The following is a 13766-nucleotide window of genomic DNA, read 5'->3' on the forward strand; positions in this document are numbered from 1 at the left end:
GACTGCGGTGTCCCCCACCAGCGCCTGCCTGTGAGACAGAGGGGTCAGGGGATGGCATGGGGGCATCTGTTGCCCTGTCCCCATCCCACCTGGGATGTCCCTGTCCCTACCTGCCTGGGAGCTGGGTGAAGGCATGGACGCGCTGGGCTTTGGCCGGGTCCTGGGGGTCGAAGATGAGGAGGCAGTGGAAGTTGCTCTCACCCATGTGTCCTGCTGTGGGTCAGGTGGGGTGTGGGGGGGAGGATGGCAGGCCCCCAACTAGACCCCCCCCCAGCATCAGGGGGCTGCAGTGCCATTGACTGGTGAGGCTGGAGTCCTGCAGGTCCCGCTTGGTCTCCACCAACACGTCGGGCAGGCAGGAGGTGGGCGTGCAGATGTCTGTGGAGTAGCCCTGGGCTGGGCAGGACAGAGCTGTGGCACCCGCAGCTCCATGGGGCGCTGCTGCCATCGTCCCTGTCCCACTGCCCATCCTTCACCTGGCAGCCTGCTTCCTGTGAGGGGCCAGTGAGTGGGTGCCCCTGCAGCCCCCACCCAGCCCAGCCTCTCAGTGCCCACCTGGCCTGGGTCCAGGGCTGGCAGTGTGGAGCAGGGACCCATCCGGCAGCACCACACACAGTTAAGCACATGGGGCTGCATGGTGCCGTAGCATACCATGTTACTGCTCGAAGCACCCGTGGCTGCCATGCCACACAGCGAGGCGTCTGCCCCGGGGTCTGTGGGCAGGGGACGGGTAGGGGATGGGTATGGGATGGGCAGCTGGATTGGGGACGGGGCCCCGGGATGTCCCCTTGGGACCCCACACCGTGCCCAGCCGGCACCCTGCGAACCCAGACCCGTGGCAGCCCCAGTGCGCCCCTGGGACCACGGGGACCCCAGCACCCCTGGGACTATGGAGACCCCAGTACCCCTGGGACCATGGCACCCACTCTCCCATTGACAGCCCTGGGACAACAGCACCTCAGTGGGGACCGCCAGCACCCTTGGGACCACAGCACACCCATGGGAACCCCCCAGCACCTCTGGGACAACAGCATGGCCAGTCCCATGAGGAGCCTGGCACCTCTGGGACCATGGGGACCCCAGGAGCCCCAGCACCCCAGGCACCTCAGCCCCATGGGCTCTCCAGCATCACCTGGGATCACGGCACACACATGGGCATCCCCAGTAGGCCTGGGATGATGACAGCCACAGCCCGCATGGGACCACAGGCATAGCACCCCAGCCCCATGACCAGCCCTGCTACCCCCCTGGGACTACGGCACCCTTGGCCCCATGGGCACACCCAGTGCTCCCAGCATGCCCAGCCCCACAGGTGTCCCCCCACACCTCCGGTGCCACCACCCCCAGCCCCGGGGCCCCCCTGCTTGCTCGCTGGTGCCCACGGTACCGACGGGGAACCAGAGCCCGGTGCCACGCAGGTGGCTGTTGAGGGCCTTGCGGGTGACGCCGGGCTCCACCGTCACCGAGAAGTCCTCGAGGCTCAGCTCCGCGATGGCGTCCATGCGGCTCAGGTCGAAGCAGACGCCGCCCTGGCACGGGGGCACCGGTGTGGCTGGGCACGGCCGGCCGCCGAGAGCCCGCGGGCAGGAGCCGGGCAGGGGGTGCCGGGGGGGGCCTGTACCTGCACGGCATTGACGCCGCCCTCGAGGCCGGTGCCGAAGGGCACCATGGGCACGCGGCAGCGGTAGCAGAGCGCCGCCAGCTCCTGCACCTGCCCCACCGCCTGGGGCCACACCACGGCGTCCGGCGGGGCGCAGCTGAGGGCACAGGGCGGCACCGCTGCCCCACGGACCTCGCCGTCCCCGAGACCCTTCCCCTCCCCAGCCTCTTCCGCCCTCCCGTGTCCCTTCCCCCCCGCAGGCCCTTTCCCTGCCCAGACCCTTCCCCTCCCTATGCCCCCTCCCGTCCCCATGGCCCTTCCCCAACCCAGACCCTTCCCCAGCCCCGTGGCCCTTCCTCTCCTCAGACCCTCCTGCTCCCCGGACCCTTCTCTTCCCCACGGCCCTTCCCCGAACCAGGACCCTTTTTTTCCCTGCCCACGGCCCTTCCCCAACCCAGGCCTTTCCTCTCCCCGGACCCTGCCCTTCCCCACCTCCCTTCCCTTTCCCACGGCCGTTGCCCTCCCCAGACCCTGCCCTTCCCCACCTCCCTTCCCCTCCCCAGACCCTGCCCTTCCCCACATCCTTTCCCTTGCCCGTGGCCCTGCCCTTCCCCACCTCCCTTCCCCTCCCCAGGACCCTTCCCCTCCCCAGACCCTGCCCCCTGGGGGTCCCAGCCCTGGGACCCACGCGTGCATGGACTCGTCGTGGCCGTGCTGCTCGCACACTGCCATGGCCGTGGAGACGTTGGGGCCCCCGACCACCGCCCTCAGGGCCTCCACGAAGTCGGGGGGCAGCGGGCGCTGGCGGGGGGCGAGGGCCCGTCAGGGCGCGGGCAGCAGGGTCCGGCCCGGGGCCCAGGGGCCCAGGAGCCCCCCTGCAGCTGGGGGTGCGGGGCCACCCTGGGGCCCCCATCCCGCCGTGCCCCACGCGACCCCCCCGCCCCCGCCCGGCCCCACCTTGGAGCAGCAGCTCCGGCGCCCCAGGGCCCCCCCCAGCCCCAGCACCCGCCGCAGAGCCATGGTGGGGACGGCCAGCGCCTGCCCGGGGCCCGGCCCCGCTCCCGTCCCCTCCCCTCCCCTCCCGCCGCCACCGGCACCGCCACCGCCACGTTAAGGTGGCTCCGGCTGGCGGGGCCGCGGGGCCTCGACGAGCGTCCCCTCCCCGCCGGGGGGGCCCTGCGCCCCCGGCCCCCGGCCCGGGGCTGTCCCCGCAGCTGGCCGGGGGTCCCCAGAGCCGGCCTTGTCCCCACACGTGCGCCCGGCTGTCCCCGCCCCCCCCGTGTCCCCAGCCAGGGCAGGTGCCCCCGTGCCTGGCCAGGTGTCCCGCTCCCCGGCCGGGTGTCCCCGTGGGAGCTCCCACACCCGGCCTGGCCCCACACCTGCTCTGCAGCCGGCGTCCCCGAGCCCGCTCAGGCGTCCCTGCCCCTGGCCGCCCACCCCTGCTTCGCTCCGGTGTCCCCGGAGGAGGCCACGTGTCCCCAAGCCTCCTGTCCTCCTTGGCCAGGGCTCCCTCAGCCCGGCCGGGTGTCCCTGCAGCTGGCCGGGGGTTCCCGACCCCGTGGGAGGCCACACGTCCCCAAGCCTGCAGCCGGCCGGGGGTTCCCGACCCCGTGGGAGGCCACACGTCCCCAAGCCTGCAGCCCTCCCGGCCAGGCGTCCCCTTCCCCCCGTCCATCTGTCCCCACGCCCGGAGAAGTGTCCCTAAACCCACCGCATGCCCCTGTCCCCAGCTACGCGTCCCCCAGTCGCTCGGCTGCCCCGTGCCCCCTTCCCGCCCATCCCGGCGCCGCAGTGAGGAAGCAGCGTGGTGAGTTTGGCAGCGTTTATTGCCGGCCTCAGTTGGCCGCCAGGATGGAGTTGATCCAGTTGCGGAGCTTGGTGACGCGGGCGTAGACACCGGGCGTGTTGGGGTCGCAGGTGCTGCTGCCCCAGGAGACGATGCCCACCAAGTTCCAGACACCGTTCTTCTGGCACACCAGCGGGCCCCCAGAGTCGCCCTGTGGGCAGCGGGTGAGCACAGGGGCTGGGGGGTGGTGGGGGTCCATGGGGCAGGAAGGGGCAGGGGGAGCTGGGGGCACCTACCATGCAGGAGGAGGCACCATCAGCACCGGCACACACCATCACATCAGCAATGCGGTATCCCCAGTACTGCTTGCACTGCGGGTTGGTGAGCAGGGGCAGGGCTGCCTGCTGCAGCACCGTCGGAGTCTCCGAGGCTGTGGGCAAGCGGGGCGGTGTCAGCGCCGGGGACGGGGATGAGAATGGGAATTGGGACGGGGATGGGGATTGGGATGTGGAAAGGTATGTGGAGGAGGATGACAACGGGGATTGGGATGGGCGTGGAAATGAGGAGAGGAATGGGTCAGGGTTGGGGACTGGGGATGTGGATGAGGAAGGGGACAGGGATGAGAATGGCGAGGAGGACAGGGATGGGATGGGATCGGAATAGGGAATCGGGCTGGGGCTGAGGATGAGGATGGTGGACTGGGATGGAGACAGGAAAGTGCAGTACCATTGGGGTCAGTGAGCCCCCAGCCGGTGGTGACGCAGGTCATGCCCCCCGGGAAGTCATCGGTGGGCTGAGGCAGGCAGACAGGGGACACACGGGCCGACAGCCGTGCTGGGGTGGCCAGTTTGAGCAGAGTGATGTCGTCGCGGATGGTCAGCATGTTGAACTTGGGGTTCTTGAAGACCTGGACAGGCAGCACCACTCCCAGTGCCCACACCCTCAGCCAGGGCGCTGGGCACTGGGGACTCCACAGGGACTGACGGGGACCGAGAGGGACCCTGGGGACGGATGGGAACCCCATGGAATGGCCCTGTGGGTCCCAGGCTGATGGGGTCCCTGGGGTGCAGATTCCAGCCCCTGGGGCACAGGGGAGCAGGGAGGCGACAGGGACTCACGGGGACCCCAGGGAGCAGACCCAAATCCTGGGCTGAAAGGAACCCAGGAGGCAGATCCCAGCCCTGGGGGCAGATGGGTGGACACCCCAGGGACACCCCAGGGACACCAACAGGGACTCGGGGGGATCCCCAGCTGAGGTGCCCCCAGGGAGCAGGTGAAAACCCCAGGCACCGACGGATGCCAGGGACCAGGGCGCAGACCCCAGTCCTCAGGATGATGGGGTCACCAACGAACCCATGTCCCACCCGGGGTTGCTGCCGGCCGGGGACCTTGGGGCTGCTCAGGGCTCCACAGGGACACCCCAGGTCACACCACCTGCTGGGATGAGGGGACCCTGGGGGCCTGAGCCCATCCCTTGGGGGTCCTGGGGATGGGATCCTGACCTGAGGGATGAGGGAGAGCAGGGACACCCCAGGGGACCCCAGCCCAGGGACGCAGGGCACCATGGACACCCTAGGGACCCTGACCCTCAGAATATGGGGAACCAGGGACCCCCTGGGGACCCGAGCCCCAGGACAAGAGGACCCAGACCCCCCAAGGTTCCCCATGGTGACTGTGGGACCCCACAGGCACACAGCCCCCACACCGGTGGTACCTTCTCGATGGTGAGCTTCTGTTCATCAGGGGAGGGTGAGGCCTGGTCATATGCGCCCACCACCACAGTGTCAGTGGTCCTGGGCACAAGCAGGTGCTGAGCACCAGGCACTGGCACAAGGATGGGGGGTTCCTTGGGGACCCCGTGCCCGTGCCCAGCCCTGCGCCAGCCAGTGGCAGAGCTGGTGCCTACCTGACACCGCAGTGGGCAGCGGTGACCACCCAGTATTCGCTGATCAGTGACCCGCCACAGAAGTGGAAGCCATCATAGCGCTAGTGGGGAGAGCTGCCGTCAGCACCGCCGGCACTGCCGCCGGGGTTCTCTGTGCCCAGCTCCTGCCCCGGTAACCATCCCGGCACCCAGTATAGCACCCGCCCCACCTTGGGCACTTACCTGGAGGGAGACCTGCCATGGCCAGGACCCTGGCACCGCCGGCTCCCCATTGACGATGCGGTTGTAGCCAGGGATGACGGGTGCGATGGCGGGCACACCGCAGCCTGTGGGGCACAGGCAGACGTGGGACGGGGGCTCCGAACGCCCCAGCCCCATGCTCCCCCACCGCTGCCACCCCCCTGAGCCCCTTGCCCACCCCACTGAGCCCCACAGCCCCACGCACTGTCCAGGGAGAGGGTGGCATGGGCAGAGCCTGCAAGCGCCAGGCAGCTCAGCAGCCACAGCAGAGCCATCGCCACTCGTGGGGGTGGGGACAGACCCTGCCTGGGGCCCAGTAGCTCTTATACCTGCTGCTGGGCACGTCCCTGCCGCTGGCCTTGCCGCCACGGCCTCGGGAGATAGCATGGCGCCCGGCACAGTGCCAGGACAGGCCCTGGGAGCATGGCACCTGGAGCCGGTGGCCTTGGCTTGGGTCATGGGGCGGTGCTGGTGGGGGTCTAAGTCCTGGCTTCAGCATGCTCCTTGGCCTGGTGTATGGGGTGAGCTGTCACAGGGTGGTTAAGGTTAGAAGGGACCTCGGAGCTCAACTGGTCCAACCCCAGCAGGGCCACCCACAGACCATATCCAGGTGGCTTCTGTGTATCTCCACAGATAGAGACGCCACAGACGCCCCAGGCAACCTCTGCCAGTGCTTGTTCACCCTGCAGTGAAAATGTGTCTTCCCAACTGCTGCCCAGGCTGGGGCACATGGTCCCTGATCATCCCCAGGGCCAGGCCTCCAGGACACCCAGGGGTTGGGTGATGGCCACGATGCCAAGGCTGGCATTGTGCTGGTGGCACTGTGCCGGGCGCCACGCTATCTCCCGAGGCCGTGGCGGCAAGGCCAGCGGCAGGGACGTGCCCAGCAGCAGGTATAAGAGCTACTGGGCCCCAGGCAGGGTCTGTCCCCACCCCCACGAGTGGCGATGGCTCTGCTGTGGCTGCTGAGCTGCCTGGCGCTTGCAGGCTCTGCCCGTGCCACCCTCTCCCTGGACAGTGCGTGGGGCTGTGGGGCTCAGTGGGGTGGGCAAGGGGCTCAGGGGGGTGGCAGCGGTGGGGGAGCATGGGGCTGGGGCGTTCGGAGCCCCCGTCCCACGTCTGCCTGTGCCCCACAGGCTGCGGTGTGCCCGCCATCGCACCCGTCATCCCTGGCTACAACCGCATCGTCAATGGGGAGCCGGCGGTGCCAGGGTCCTGGCCATGGCAGGTCTCCCTCCAGGTAAGTGCCCAAGGTGGGGCGGGTGCTATACTGGGTGCCGGGATGGTTACCGGGGCAGGAGCTGGGCACAGAGAACCCCGGCGGCAGTGCCGGCGGTGCTGACGGCAGCTCTCCCCACTAGCGCTATGATGGCTTCCACTTCTGTGGCGGGTCACTGATCAGCGAATACTGGGTGGTCACCGCTGCCCACTGCGGTGTCAGGTAGGCACCAGCTCTGCCACTGGCTGGCGCAGGGCTGGGCACGGGCACGGGGTCCCCAAGGAACCCCCCATCCCTGTGCCAGTGCCTGGTGCTCAGCACCTGCTTGTGCCCAGGACCACTGACACTGTGGTGGTGGGCGCATATGACCAGGCCTCACCCTCCCCTGATGAACAGAAGCTCACCATCGAGAAGGTACCACCGGTGTGGGGGCTGTGTGCCTGTGGGGTCCCACAGTCACCATGGGGAACCTTGGGGGGTCTGGGTCCTCTTGTCCTGGGGCTCGGGTCCCCAGGGGGTCCCTGGTTCCCCATATTCTGAGGGTCAGGGTCCCTAGGGTGTCCATGGTGCCCTGCGTCCCTGGGCTGGGGTCCCCTGGGGTGTCCCTGCTCTCCCTCATCCCTCAGGTCAGGATCCCATCCCCAGGACCCCCAAGGGATGGGCTCAGGCCCCCAGGGTCCCCTCATCCCAGCAGGTGGTGTGACCTGGGGTGTCCCTGTGGAGCCCTGAGCAGCCCCAAGGTCCCCGGCCGGCAGCAACCCCGGGTGGGACATGGGTTCGTTGGTGACCCCATCATCCTGAGGACTGGGGTCTGCGCCCTGGTCCCTGGCATCCGTCGGTGCCTGGGGTTTTCACCTGCTCCCTGGGGGCACCTCAGCTGGGGATCCCCCCGAGTCCCTGTTGGTGTCCCTGGGGTGTCCCTGGGGTGTCCACCCATCTGCCCCCAGGGCTGGGATCTGCCTCCTGGGTTCCTTTCAGCCCAGGATTTGGGTCTGCTCCCTGGGGTCCCCGTGAGTCCCTGTCGCCTCCCTGCTCCCCTGTGCCCCAGGGGCTGGAATCTGCACCCCAGGGACCCCATCAGCCTGGGACCCACAGGGCCATTCCATGGGGTTCCCATCCGTCCCCGGGGTCCCTCTCGGTCCCCGTCAGTCCCTGTGGAGTCCCCAGTGCCCAGCGCCCTGGCTGAGGGTGTGGGCACTGGGAGTGGTGCTGCCTGTCCAGGTCTTCAAGAACCCCAAGTTCAACATGCTGACCATCCGCGACGACATCACTCTGCTCAAACTGGCCACCCCAGCACGGCTGTCGGCCCGTGTGTCCCCTGTCTGCCTGCCTCAGCCCACCGATGACTTCCCGGGGGGCATGACCTGCGTCACCACCGGCTGGGGGCTCACTGACCCCAATGGTACTGCACTTTCCTGTCTCCATCCCAGTCCACCATCCTCATCCTCAGCCCCAGCCCGATTCCCTATTCCGATCCCATCCCATCCCTGTCCTCCTCGCCATTCTCATCCCTGTCCCCTTCCTCATCCACATCCCCAGTCCCCAACCCTGACCCATTCCTCTCCTCATTTCCACGCCCATCCCAATCCCCGTTGTCATCCTCCTCCACATACCTTTCCACATCCCAATCCCCATCCCCGTCCCAATTCCCATTCTCATCCCCGTCCCCGGCGCTGACACCGCCCCGCTTGCCCACAGCCTCGGAGACTCCGACGGTGCTGCAGCAGGCAGCCCTGCCCCTGCTCACCAACCCGCAGTGCAAGCAGTACTGGGGATACCGCATTGCTGATGTGATGGTGTGTGCCGGTGCTGATGGTGCCTCCTCCTGCATGGTAGGTGCCCCCAGCTCCCCCTGCCCCTTCCTGCCCCATGGACCCCCACCACCCCCCAGCCCCTGTGCTCACCCGCTGCCCACAGGGCGACTCTGGGGGCCCGCTGGTGTGCCAGAAGAACGGTGTCTGGAACTTGGTGGGCATCGTCTCCTGGGGCAGCAGCACCTGCGACCCCAACACGCCCGGTGTCTACGCCCGCGTCACCAAGCTCCGCAACTGGATCAACTCCATCCTGGCGGCCAACTGAGGCCGGCAATAAACGCTGCCAAACTCACCACGCTGCTTCCTCACTGCGGCGCCGGGATGGGCGGGAAGGGGGCACGGGGCAGCCGAGCGACTGGGGGACGCGTAGCTGGGGACAGGGGCATGCGGTGGGTTTAGGGACACTTCTCCGGGCGTGGGGACAGATGGACGGGGGGAAGGGGACGCCTGGCCGGGAGGGCTGCAGGCTTGGGGACGTGTGGCCTCCCACGGGGTCGGGAACCCCCGGCCGGCTGCAGGCTTGGGGACGTGTGGCCTCCCACGGGGTCGGGAACCCCCGGCCAGCTGCAGGGACACCCGGCCGGGCTGAGGGAGCCCTGGCCAAGGAGGACAGGAGGCTTGGGGACACGTGGCCTCCTCCGGGGACACCGGAGCGAAGCAGGGGTGGGCGGCCAGGGGCAGGGACGCCTGAGCGGGCTCGGGGACGCCGGCTGCAGAGCAGGTGTGGGGCCAGGCCGGGTGTGGGAGCTCCCACGGGGACACCCGGCCGGGGAGCGGGACACCTGGCCAGGCACGGGGGCACCTGCCCTGGCTGGGGACACGGGGGGGGCGGGGACAGCCGGGCGCACGTGTGGGGACAAGGCCGGCTCTGGGGACCCCCGGCCAGCTGCGGGGACAGCCCCGGGCCGGGGGCCGGGGGCGCAGGGCCCCCCCGGCGGGGAGGGGACGCTCGTCGAGGCCCCGCGGCCCCGCCAGCCGGAGCCACCTTAACGTGGCGGTGGCGGTGCCGGTGGCGGCGGGAGGGGAGGGGAGGGGACGGGAGCGGGGCCGGGCCCCGGGCAGGCGCTGGCCGTCCCCACCATGGCTCTGCGGCGGGTGCTGGGGCTGGGGGGGGCCCTGGGGCGCCGGAGCTGCTGCTCCAAGGTGGGGCCGGGCGGGGGCGGGGGGGTCGCGTGGGGCACGGCGGGATGGGGGCCCCAGGGTGGCCCCGCACCCCCAGCTGCAGGGGGGCTCCTGGGCCCCTGGGCCCCGGGCCGGACCCTGCTGCCCGCGCCCTGACGGGCCCTCGCCCCCCGCCAGCGCCCGCTGCCCCCCGACTTCGTGGAGGCCCTGAGGGCGGTGGTCGGGGGCCCCAACGTCTCCACGGCCATGGCAGTGTGCGAGCAGCACGGCCACGACGAGTCCATGCACGCGTGGGTCCCAGGGCTGGGACCCCCAGGGGGCAGGGTCTGGGGAGGGGAAGGGTCCTGGGGAGGGGAAGGGAGGTGGGGAAGGGCAGGGCCACGGGCAAGGGAAAGGATGTGGGGAAGGGCAGGGTCTGGGGAGGGGAAGGGAGGTGGGGAAGGGCAGGGTCTGGGGAGGGCAACGGCCGTGGGAAAGGGAAGGGAGGTGGGGAAGGGCAGGGTCCGGGGAGAGGAAAGGCCTGGGTTGGGGAAGGGCCGTGGGCAGGGAAAAAAAGGGTCCTGGTTCGGGGAAGGGCCGTGGGGAAGAGAAGGGTCCGGGGAGCAGGAGGGTCTGAGGAGAGGAAGGGCCACGGGGCTGGGGAAGGGTCTGGGTTGGGGAAGGGCCATGGGGACGGGAGGGGGCATAGGGAGGGGAAGGGTCTGGGCAGGGAAAGGGCCTGCGGGGGGGAAGGGACACGGGAGGGCGGAAGAGGCTGGGGAGGGGAAGGGTCTCGGGGACGGCGAGGTCCGTGGGGCAGCGGTGCCGCCCTGTGCCCTCAGCTGCGCCCCGCCGGACGCCGTGGTGTGGCCCCAGGCGGTGGGGCAGGTGCAGGAGCTGGCGGCGCTCTGCTACCGCTGCCGCGTGCCCATGGTGCCCTTCGGCACCGGCACCGGCCTCGAGGGCGGCGTCAATGCCGTGCAGGTACAGGCCCCCCCCGGCACCCCCTGCCCGGCTCCTGCCCGCGGGCTCTCGGCGGCCGGCCGTGCCCAGCCACACCGGTGCCCCCGTGCCAGGGCGGCGTCTGCTTCGACCTGAGCCGCATGGACGCCATCGCGGAGCTGAGCCTCGAGGACTTCTCGGTGACGGTGGAGCCCGGCGTCACCCGCAAGGCCCTCAACAGCCACCTGCGTGGCACCGGGCTCTGGTTCCCCGTCGGTACCGTGGGCACCAGCGAGCAAGCAGGGGGGCCCCGGGGCTGGGGGTGGTGGCACCGGAGGTGTGGGGGGACACCTGTGGGGCTGGGCATGCTGGGAGCACTGGGTGTGCCCATGGGGCCAAGGGTGCCGTAGTCCCAGGGGGGTAGCAGGGCTGGTCATGGGGCTGGGGTGCTATGCCTGTGGTCCCATGCGGGCTGTGGCTGTCATCATCCCAGGCCTACTGGGGATGCCCATGTGTGTGCCGTGATCCCAGTTGATGCTGGAGAGCCCATGGGGCTGAGGTCCCTGGGGTGCTGGGGCTCCTGGGGTCCCCATGGTCCCAGAGGTGCCAGGCTCCTCATGGGACTGGCCATGCTGTTGTCCCAGAGGTGCTGGGGGGTTCCCATGGGTGTGCTGTGGTCCCAAGGGTGCTGGCGGTCCCCACTGAGGTGCTGTTGTCCCAGGGCTGTCAATGGGAGAGTGGGTGCCATGGTCCCAGGGGTACTGGGGTCTCCATAGTCCCAGGGGTGCTGGGGTCCCCGTGGTCCCAGGGGCGCACTGGGGCTGCCACGGGTCTGGGTTCGCAGGGTGCCGGCTGGGCACGGTGTGGGGTCCCAAGGGGACATCCCGGGGCCCCGTCCCCAATCCAGCTGCCCATCCCATACCCATCCCCTACCCGTCCCCTGCCCACAGACCCCGGGGCAGATGCCTCGCTGTGTGGCATGGCAGCCACAGGTGCCTCAGGCACCAATGCGGTGCGCTACGGCACCATGCGGCCCAACGTGCTCAACCTGCGTGTGGTGCTGCCGGACGGGCGCCTGCTCCACACCGCCGGCCCCGGGCGCCAGGCCAGGTGGGCACCGGAGGGGCTGGGCTGTGCCAGGTGGGGGGGCCATGTGGGTGCCCACTCACTGCCCCCTTGCAGGAAGCGGGCGGCCGGCTACGATTTGACCTCGCTCTTCGTGGGCTCTGAGGGCACCCTGGGCTTCCTGACACAGGCCACCCTGCGCCTGCACCCCCTGCCTGAGGCCACCGCCACCACCACCGCCACTTTCCCCAGCGTGCGGGCGGCAGTGTCCTGCACCGTCCAGGTGCTGCAGGCCGCTGTGCCCGTGGCTCGCATTGGTGGGTGCCAGGGGCTGGCAGTGGGGCCAGGGTGCTGGGGGTTGTCGTTGGGGCTCAGCACCACCTCCTCCCACCCAGAGTTCCTGGACGAGGTGATGGTGGGTGCCTGCAGCCGCTTCAGCGGGCTGGAGCTGCCGGTGGCGGCCACACTCCTCCTGGAGCTGCACGGCTCCCAGCATGGCCTGGCCGAGCAGCAGCGGCAGGCGGGTAGGGATGTCACCAGCAACCAGCACAGGGACGGGCTGACCAATGTTGGGAACAGCGTGGCTGGGGCTGGGGGAGATGTGGTGGGCACCCGGGGGTGAGGGATGCGTACCCAGGGACAGGGGTGTCCTGGGGTGAAGGACAGGTGCCCAAGAATGGAATCTGGGGGACCTGGAGGGTCACCAGGGTGAGGAATGGGCGCCCAGAGCTGAGGGCTGGGGTACCAGTGTGTCACGAAGGCAAGGGATGGGTGCCTACGGACAGGGGGACCAGGGGTGTCCCAGGGTGAGGGACAGTGCTGGGGGGGCCATGGTGTGGCTCTGGGGTGTGTGCTGGGTGCCCAGGGACAGGGGACCAGGGGTGTCCTGGGATGAGGGATGGGTGCCCAGGGCCATTGACTGGGGGGCCTGTGGGTCACTAGGGCATGAGGGACAGGTGCCCAGAGCTGAGGAAAGAGGGTCCGGCGGTCTTGGGGATGAGAACGGGTGCCCAGGACCAGGGATGGGGAGAGCAGGGATGGGTGCTCAGGATGGGGACTGGGGGTCCCAGGGCGAGGGCTGGGTGCCCGGGGCTGCTGCGGGTCCTGGCCCGGCCCCCTCCCAGGGTTCCTGGCTGCCGGCAGAGGAGATCGTGCGGCTGAACGGTGGCTCCAGCCTTGCCTGGGCGGAAGAGCCGGAGGAGCGTGGGCGGCTCTGGGCCATGCGCCACAGTGCCTGGTATGCTGCCCTGGCCCTGCGGCCTGGCTGCCAGGTGAGGGACGGGGAGCGGGATGGGGATGATGGCGGCAGCACCCCATGGAGCTGCGGGTGCCACGGCTCTGCCCTGCCTGGCCCAGGGCTACTCCACGGATGTCTGCGTGCCCATCTCCCGCCTGCCCAACGTGGTGGTGGAGACCAAGCGGGACCTGCAGGACTCCGGCCTTACCGGTCAGTGGGGCCGCAGCCCCCTTGGGCAGGGGTGGTGGTTAGGGGGCTGCCGTCCTCCACACTGCACCCCGCCTGACCCACAGCTCTGTAGGCCCCATGGTGGGACACGTGGGTGACGGCAACTTCCACTGCCTCCTCATCTTCAACGCCCAGGACCCAGCTGAAGCCCAGCGCGTCCATGCCTTCGCCCAGCGCCTGGGCAGGTGGGGACAGGGACACCCTGGGTGGGATGGGGATGGATGAGGGGGAAAGCCCCATGCCATCCCCTGACCCCGCCTTGTCCCACAGGCGGGCCCTAGCAGCAGGGGGCACCTGCACCGGGGAGCACGGTGTGGGCCTGGGCAAGCGGGCACTGCTGCTGGAGGAGCTGGGCCAGGAGGGGCTGGACACCCTGCGCCGCATCAAGGCTGCACTGGACCCCCACAACCTCATGAACCCTGGCAAGGTGCTCTGAGGGGGGGGCACCGACACCAAGCCAGTGGGGGGGCAGGAGCCCCCAGAGTCATTGCTGGGTTGCCCTGCACTGCCACCCCTCATGTTCCCCCAAATCCCTCCATCCCCACTTCTGTGGGTCGGGGACCCCCAAGCCCCAAATAAACCCCTTTGCACCAGCAGCCTCCATGCGCCATGATGTCTTTTGGGGGGATAGGACACCCCAGCCCCTCCC

General features: G+C 69.9%; 4 protein-coding genes across 9 annotated transcripts; 2 read left to right on the forward strand and 2 right to left on the reverse strand.

The window, feature by feature from the left end:
* Window positions 1-409: 409 nt before the first annotated feature.
* LOC138687288 (probable D-lactate dehydrogenase, mitochondrial) lies at window positions 410-2661 on the reverse strand. The gene is given in 6 exon segments (XM_069793789.1): window positions 410-612; window positions 615-713; window positions 1388-1529; window positions 1622-1757; window positions 2289-2401; window positions 2558-2661. Coding segments are annotated over 6 exon segments (621 nt in total). The 5' UTR covers window positions 2621-2661; the 3' UTR covers window positions 410-544.
* Window positions 2662-3408: 747 nt separating this feature from the next.
* Window positions 3409-5786, reverse strand: LOC138687100 (chymotrypsinogen 2-like). The gene is made up of 7 exons (XM_069793071.1): window positions 5736-5786; window positions 5494-5598; window positions 5293-5372; window positions 5101-5179; window positions 4113-4293; window positions 3683-3816; window positions 3409-3597 (listed from the first exon to the last, which is right to left on the reverse strand). The coding sequence occupies exons 1-7, from the start codon at window positions 5784-5786 to the stop codon at window positions 3436-3438; spliced, it is 792 nt and encodes a 263-aa protein (XP_069649172.1). The 3' UTR covers window positions 3409-3435.
* A 672-nt stretch (window positions 5787-6458) lies between these two features.
* LOC138687287 (chymotrypsinogen 2-like) lies at window positions 6459-8836 on the forward strand. The gene is made up of 7 exons (XM_069793788.1): window positions 6459-6507; window positions 6648-6751; window positions 6873-6952; window positions 7066-7144; window positions 7952-8132; window positions 8429-8562; window positions 8648-8836. Exons 1-7 carry the CDS (start codon window positions 6459-6461, stop codon window positions 8807-8809), a joined length of 789 nt encoding a protein of 262 aa, XP_069649889.1. The 3' UTR covers window positions 8810-8836.
* Window positions 8837-9583: 747 nt separating this feature from the next.
* Window positions 9584-13713, forward strand: LOC138687285 (probable D-lactate dehydrogenase, mitochondrial). 6 transcript variants are annotated; one of them, XM_069793780.1, is made up of 11 exons: window positions 9584-9687; window positions 9844-9956; window positions 10488-10629; window positions 10722-10863; window positions 11538-11697; window positions 11770-11969; window positions 12048-12176; window positions 12723-12923; window positions 13009-13099; window positions 13183-13302; window positions 13388-13713. In XM_069793780.1, the coding sequence occupies exons 1-11, from the start codon at window positions 9625-9627 to the stop codon at window positions 13551-13553; spliced, it is 1527 nt and encodes a 508-aa protein (XP_069649881.1). In that variant the 5' UTR covers window positions 9584-9624; the 3' UTR covers window positions 13554-13713. The 6 variants fall into 6 exon arrangements, 5 of the variants coding, with proteins under 5 accessions (XP_069649881.1, XP_069649883.1, XP_069649882.1 ...); XM_069793782.1 differs by having other exon boundaries at window positions 12796-12923; window positions 13191-13302; XM_069793781.1 differs by having other exon boundaries at window positions 11538-11969; window positions 12796-12923; window positions 13191-13302.
* The last annotated feature ends 53 nt before the right edge of the window (window positions 13714-13766 follow it).

The sequence above is a fragment of the Haliaeetus albicilla genome, chromosome 10 (assembly GCF_947461875.1).
Source record: "Haliaeetus albicilla chromosome 10, bHalAlb1.1, whole genome shotgun sequence".
Lineage (NCBI taxonomy): Eukaryota > Metazoa > Chordata > Aves > Accipitriformes > Accipitridae > Haliaeetus > Haliaeetus albicilla.

Coding starts and splice junctions, on each gene's coding strand:
- LOC138687100 (XM_069793071.1), bottom strand. CDS start 5,786: ATGGCTCTGCTGTGGCTGCTGAGCTGCCTGGCGCTTGCAGGCTCTGCC. Junction 5,373..5,493: donor CATGGCAGGTCTCCCTCCAG/GTAAGTGCCCAA, acceptor TCTCCCCACTAG/CGCTATGATGGCTTCCACTT. Junction 4,294..5,100: donor AGAAGCTCACCATCGAGAAG/GTACCACCGGTG, acceptor CTGCCTGTCCAG/GTCTTCAAGAACCCCAAGTT.
- LOC138687287 (XM_069793788.1), top strand. CDS start 6,459: ATGGCTCTGCTGTGGCTGCTGAGCTGCCTGGCGCTTGCAGGCTCTGCC. Junction 6,953..7,065: donor GCTGCCCACTGCGGTGTCAG/GTAGGCACCAGC, acceptor GCTTGTGCCCAG/GACCACTGACACTGTGGTGG. Junction 8,563..8,647: donor ATGGTGCCTCCTCCTGCATG/GTAGGTGCCCCC, acceptor CGCTGCCCACAG/GGCGACTCTGGGGGCCCGCT.
- LOC138687285 (XM_069793779.1), top strand. CDS start 9,732: ATGGGGGCCCCAGGGTGGCCCCGCACCCCCAGCTGCAGGGGGGCTCCT. Junction 11,698..11,769: donor GGCCCCGGGCGCCAGGCCAG/GTGGGCACCGGA, acceptor GCCCCCTTGCAG/GAAGCGGGCGGCCGGCTACG. Junction 12,924..13,008: donor CCCTGCGGCCTGGCTGCCAG/GTGAGGGACGGG, acceptor TGCCTGGCCCAG/GGCTACTCCACGGATGTCTG.